This window comes from Vicugna pacos, unplaced genomic scaffold, assembly GCF_048564905.1.
Source record: "Vicugna pacos unplaced genomic scaffold, VicPac4 scaffold_20, whole genome shotgun sequence".
NCBI classification, from domain to species: Eukaryota; Metazoa; Chordata; class Mammalia; order Artiodactyla; family Camelidae; genus Vicugna; species Vicugna pacos.
In genome coordinates, this window is record NW_027328741.1 from 34,867,085 (window position 1) to 34,873,383 (window position 6,299).

General features: G+C 34.6%; 1 protein-coding gene across 1 annotated transcript; it reads right to left on the reverse strand.

Moving 5' to 3' along the window:
- Nucleotides 1-4,235: 4,235 nt before the first annotated feature.
- Nucleotides 4,236-6,013, reverse strand: LOC140694221 (heat shock transcription factor, Y-linked-like). The gene is made up of 3 exons (XM_072957590.1): nucleotides 5,508-6,013; nucleotides 4,885-5,035; nucleotides 4,236-4,507 (listed from the first exon to the last, which is right to left on the reverse strand). The coding sequence occupies exons 1-3, from the start codon at nucleotides 5,760-5,762 to the stop codon at nucleotides 4,347-4,349; spliced, it is 567 nt and encodes a 188-aa protein (XP_072813691.1). The 5' UTR covers nucleotides 5,763-6,013; the 3' UTR covers nucleotides 4,236-4,346.
- Nucleotides 6,014-6,299: the final 286 nt, after the last annotated feature.

Consider the following 6,299-nt stretch of genomic DNA (forward strand, 5'->3'; position numbering starts at 1 on the left):
GATGGATAAAAAATGTCTGTTTATAGTGTATATATCAAACCATCTATTAACTAAAGATTTATCTATATTTGTATATATATATGCATACACTCTAAATATGTATATATATATATGCTCACTGTATATATATATATGCACACACACACATAAAATTTCAATGGGTTATAACTCAGCTCTAAAATGTATAAGTTATTGCCATTTGCAACAAATGGGTGGACCAAGAGTGTAATATGCTAAGTGAAACAAGTCAGATAGATAATGACAAATGCTAAATTATTTTACACATATTTGGAATTTAAAACAAATTAACATAACAAAAGAGAAAATGAGTTATAGATATAGAAAGAAATAGGTTGTTCACAAGAAGGAGGGAAATGTGGCGAAGAAAAAGAAAAAGTTGAGGAAAACTAAGAGAGAAAATTTTCCAGTTGCAAATTAAATGAGTCAGGGACAAGAAATTTCCTGTATGGGGAATAGTCAATAACTATGAAATATCTTTAAATAGCAACATATAATAACTAGATTTATTGTAATCAGTTTGAAATGTATTAAAATTTGCAAACATTTTGTTATGTAAGAGAAACTAACACAGTGTTATACATTAAAGTACACTTCAAAATAAACAAACATACTTATAGAAAAAAACAGATTTGTAGTTAACAGAGGCAGGGGTTGGGAAAGCAGAATTACATTAATGCATTCGAAAGATACAAATCTCCAGCAGTTAAATAAACGTGTTCAAGGGATGCTACGTATTAACATGATAAATAAAATTAATACTGTTTTATGTTATATATGAATGTTGTTAAGAGAGCAGACACTAAGCTTTCTCATCACAACCAAAAGACAAATTGTGTTTCTTTAATATTGTATTTAAATAAGATAATGAATTCTCCCTAAAGTTGCTAAAATATTTACTTTATGATACATGTAGCTCAAATATCTACCCTGTGAACCAAACCTTACACAATGTATTATGTCAAATATATCTCAATAAAAGCAGAAGGAAAAATGGAAAGACAATATTCATTGTTTCCCATGTCATTTCTCATGATTGTTCTTGCAGCAAGTAATCTTGAGTCATGATAGACTTATCCTAGATAAAGATACTAATAAATAAGTGATTCTAATAAATTATACATAAAGATACTAATATAAATAGTGTTTTACCATGCCTTAAACTTTCTTCATGATAACAGCCCACTGATTCTGTAGGCATCAAAATTTCACTCTGTGTATTCATCTGAGATTAGGGAATGGATACAAATTTAACCATGGCTGCTTTTGCTGTTAGTGATAATGATCACTGTCTCTGACCAAAGGTCTCATCTCCCCAACAACATCATTAAGAAAGGAACATGATAGGTTGCTAAAAATCTCAGCATGGTAAAATCTCAGAACTCCTACAATTCTTAACTGTTTTGCAATGGGAATGCAATACTGACAAAAACTTGATTTTGGATAACAATATGGTGTTTTCTCATGGTTGCATTAGGGGATGTGAAGATAATCCCTGGGATCCACAAGAAACACCCTCGCTCAAGTGCTGGCAAAGAACTCTGAATGTTCTGCATTATCAGGACTGAGGACTGCTTTCAAAATAATGACTATGCTCACTGTATTCCAGGTAGTCCAACGAAAGAAAGGTTATTGGTATTTGTAGTTGAACGGGAATACATCAGCAGTTCAAACTCTATAAACTAGTCAACGGGTGTTCAAAAGCCAAAATAAGTCATGTCAACAATGAGAATTAAAAGAAAATTTCTTGGACATAAGCTTAAATTAAAAAGGAGACACAGTCCTGTGATGGGCTCCAGGGATTGGGGAATGTATATGCCTCAGTCCAATTCAAGGGTTTAGTGGCTTGGCCCTAGCATTAGCTCGGGATTCAATGAACAGTTAACAGTGTACTGGGAGAAATATAATCTACCTCTCCCTGTTTGGAAGAAAATCTGGTGGCTCAGTGAAACTCTTAATTCACAGACATTCTGACAGGTGCAGAGGAATAATTCACTGATGACTCAACTAAGACAAACTTAGTTACTGCTTTACAATCCATCTTTACACACACACAGAGTGGTAGACAGATTTGTAGTATTTAGTGGGAAGAATTCAGTGGGCAGAGCTCAGAGAATATTTTTCAAAGCACCAGCCAACTTTTGTACTTTTGCCAATAGTCTAGATTTCTCAGGTAGAAAACTAGAGATGGACAAACAATATACTTCTTTAGGATTTCTAATTTTGAAAGTAAACTGTAGCTTTTGACTAATCAGTGTGGAACCTTGTTATGATGATCACAATAAGACCCACTGTGTGATAAGAGAGCTGGAAACAAGCTGCTGAACCAGCCCATCTGAACCCCAGACTAATGTAAGCAACAACATAGCCACCATGAGATTTGAGCTGACAAACTTTAAAGCTTGATGATTCTGTTATAAGAACAACCACTGCTGTCCAGACACAGATCTCCTGCTGCAAGTGGGCTCTTTTCTTCTCTTGGTAAAGGTCATATTGGTGGGATGTTGCTAGAGCTTACCCTGGCCAATTTGACCATTCTCCAGATTTTCACAGTATTTCTTCACAACTGGTGACACATTTTCAGGACTCAATGTTGCCATTCCAGTCTTATCAGCTGACACTGGCTGCATGATTGTGAGCAGATGCCTTAGGCTTCCTGACCTTGCCTACACTTTTTCCAGAATTTCAGCTCATTTCAAATTCTGAAAATGCTTCACCTTTTATTTTAAATTAATGGGAAATAGACAAAGTCTTCAATGAATATTTTATATTTCCTAATATCTGCAAAAATTTGGTATTCTTGCAGTTGCACAAATTTCTAATTTTACCACCCTCACCTCTTTTTAGTCCACACAGTTTAGATTGCAATTTAGTTACTGAATATGACCACCCCAACCAAGGGGCTAGTACCTCTAAGATACTTCTTGTGTGAATATTAGAAGGGGCACAAGTTATTTGGGGTGTATAAATCTACATTAAATGTTTGCAATGGCAGGGTCTCTTCTGGACAAAACTCTGATTCTAAGAAGTCAATTAATTAGAAAACAGTATAGTTATTGTTATAGGGAAGAATATCAGCTATTTTGAGGTGGATGGATGATGAAGTGACAGGAAAAAATCCAGCAAGTGAGAATGGAATGCTTTATGCCTCTGGATGCATGAATTAAGAAGAAAATAATACTTTGTCTCCTGTACCTACCTCCAATTACTGTGTTGAGTTACTAGTCCTTGGGCTATGAAAAGAGCAAGATTGTGGTGAAGAGTAGAGCATAACGAAACAGTTTGAAAACCATGAGAGTTTTATTGTTTCAGGAAAGTAGATTTTGCTTAAAGTCAACATGAATTTTTCATTCACTAAATACTAAAATGCATCCTGTGTCATGTGCTGTTGTTACTGTGCTGGTATCCAAGTTAGACAAGGAAAGGGGGACTGACAGAAAATATCTGGAGGAGGTGATTTCTGTTCTGAGACTGGAAAAATCTAAATAGGTAAAAGGAGGACATCCTTTGCCCAAGGATGAGCTAGAGAAAATGTTCTGAGTTTGGATTTAATATGGTTCATAAGCATTTGCCTGGATGTATCTCCAGAAACAGTGAAACATAAGGATATGTTAAATTAGTCAGATGCCAGATCTATAATGAAATGACAAAACTTTGTTGAGTTTGTGGGCTTAGATTTGGAAAAGCATTATGTGCCACCCTGAGGATGTAAGCTTGTCTTTGGCTGGAACAAAAATGAAACATAAAATATTCACTTGAAAATATGGTGTAGACTCTTGAGTGGAGGAAAAGAAAGCACCAATTGGAATGCTTTGAAAACAGCACAAAGAAGACCATAGATAAAATTACTTCTTAAATTCTACCACATGATGAATTCGCCATCTGAGAATACATCATGTGACTTTTATGATACCATAGATGACATGATCCCTGTGCCGGTTCCTGCATTTATATCCTGTTCCAACATGTCCTAACTAAGCACATTTAATACATTCCATGATGAACCAGAAACAACTTAGTAATTTTCCCTCTCTCCATGTTTTAGTCTTCTTACAAATTCTTCCATTTATTTCTTTTCCTTACAGAAATTATTTAAATTTACACCCATATTGTTCAATCAAAAGATCATATCAATCAAATATCTCTTTTTTTCTTTAAATGGTAACTTAGTCTCCCATTTAACTCATTAATCCATTTTAAAAAAAGGATAATAAATGTACACATCTATGTTTATTGTTCAAATAGGAAATTTGCAGATATATGTCGATATTTGCCAACATCAATTTTAATCTTTGTTATCCTGCATAATCTGGTAGTCCTCTGGTAGATCAGTTGTAATTAGGATGACTTTCATAAACTGAAGATGTCTGATGAGTTGGCCTTGAAAGAGAGGTAGCTGATGTATCAGATGTCACTGGCACTGGAAACCGTGGGTTGCTCCCTGGTTGAAGTTTAGAAACGACCTTCATTGGCAGATATGTTGTGATATCTTTTGGAAAAGTAGAAGGATCCACAATCAGTCCAAAATAATTGCTGTGTATGGGTGAAAAGATGCTGTAATGAGAGTAGAATTTGTAGTTGTAATGAAGTTCACAACACGGCCATTTGCTTCAGTGTAGCTGCTTTGAGAGTGCTCATGGACAGTGGTCAACTGATTTAAAATAACACTTTGATCCACTGCAATTTGTTCTGGTGGTCTAACTGACATTGATGATAGAGGAGAAAAATCACCTCTGATCGGGGTAGTTGTATCACCAATTATGTGGCTAGTAGAGGGCTTCCTTATTAGAGGCATGTTTAAATTTGGAGAAGGTAAAATTTCACTTTCTCCAATAGTGTCAACCACAAAATCAGAATTATGTTTACCAATATTACCCCCTCCTTTAAAGAGCTTCTTGTTGATATCTTGAGGCAATGAAGATACCAGAGAGGCATTTTTAATCCCAACTCTTCTTTTAATTCTCACTAAAAGCTGGTGACAGTCTCTTTTAAAATTTGGATTATGGTAGATCTGCAGCTACAACCAAAGAAGAAAGATTTTAGTAATATTTTAAACCAAAATACAAGACTACAATAAGCATAACCTATAAAACCTCAGATTTCATGTTTACAAGTCAAAGATAATATCATCAAAATATGAACATTGCTGACGATATTTTAAAGTTACTTGTTTGCAAAATACACATTTAAATAGTATAGTCATCAAATTTAAGACGTCAGCATTTGCAGTAACAGAGAATGCCACTTTTTAAAAGCAGCTTTAATACCTTTATTTAGATTTCTGATAAGATTCATAGTTGCAAGCAAAGTTTCTCATAATCTTGAATAGTTAATGCACTGTCCTCATTTTCAGAAAAAATAAGGATTTTAAACTTGGTAGTTTTATACAATTTTCAAAATCAAGCTTTACATTTATATTGCCATTGATTGATGTACAGAATAAAATTTTATGCATAAGTTACTAAGTCGTAACTAAAATTTCTGAATACCTTGCTTGAAACAGAGACTTCTTTTTCTTCTTCCAGAAAGTCAGCTAGACAAGCAGATCTTTGAAAATTCTGCTGCACTTTACTAAACACATAAAGGTTAAGCTGTCTAACTAAACTGTTCATACTTCCAGTTTCAAATATTCTGATAGGGGCCTTTCTTTCCAAAACTTCCTTCTTAAAGACAATTTCATCAATCACTATGGAAGTTCCATTATCATCCCACAAGATGGATTTAAATTGGTCACTCCGAGCCATTTTCCAGAGTTTTCTTGGGAATGTCAGAGTATGAAAATCATTATCTTCATCTGGTTCAGAGACACAATGTGTGTAACATGGCCTTTTTATCAAGGATTCTTCAGACAAAGTCTGAAAAACATTTTCTTAAATCACAGACCACAAGTCCAAGTGCACAGAGAATGTTTGCTCACACAATAGAGATCTACAGGGGTTTCCTGAACCAGTTGGTCCATCTTAAGGAGACAAATTTTGAATTTCTGAAGAAATATGCTCCATCTCAAAAAATTTTTCTACAGCTACTTTTCTAATCTGCATGATTTTGAGCACTGCAGCTTCAAATGCTGCTTTAGCAGGCCTGCAAGTTAAACTGTTAGGCCATCAAACTGGTTCTCAACCTGAGTGTCTGTGACATCACAAAATGACAGGTCTCCTAGCAACCCAAGTGGAACATTCAGCCAGTGTTTCCATCTCATTCATCCAGTTAAAATGAAACATATAGGATGTTTATTTTTATAGTGTGATGTGGAAATATTTTCCCCACGAAGTCTTTTTAAA

Bases quoted from the DNA above. Each gene is read 5' to 3' on its own strand.
- LOC140694221 (XM_072957590.1), bottom strand. From the start codon at position 5,762: ATGGCTCGGAGTGACCAATTTAAATCCATCTTGTGGGATGATAATGGA. The intron at 5,036-5,507 runs GTATTCAGAAAT...CTTTGGTTGTAG, and splicing joins AAGTCTCTGTTTCAAGCAAG to CTGCAGATCTACCATAATCC. The intron at 4,508-4,884 runs GTAAACATAATT...CTTTTCCAAAAG, and splicing joins TAAAGGAGGGGGTAATATTG to ATATCACAACATATCTGCCA.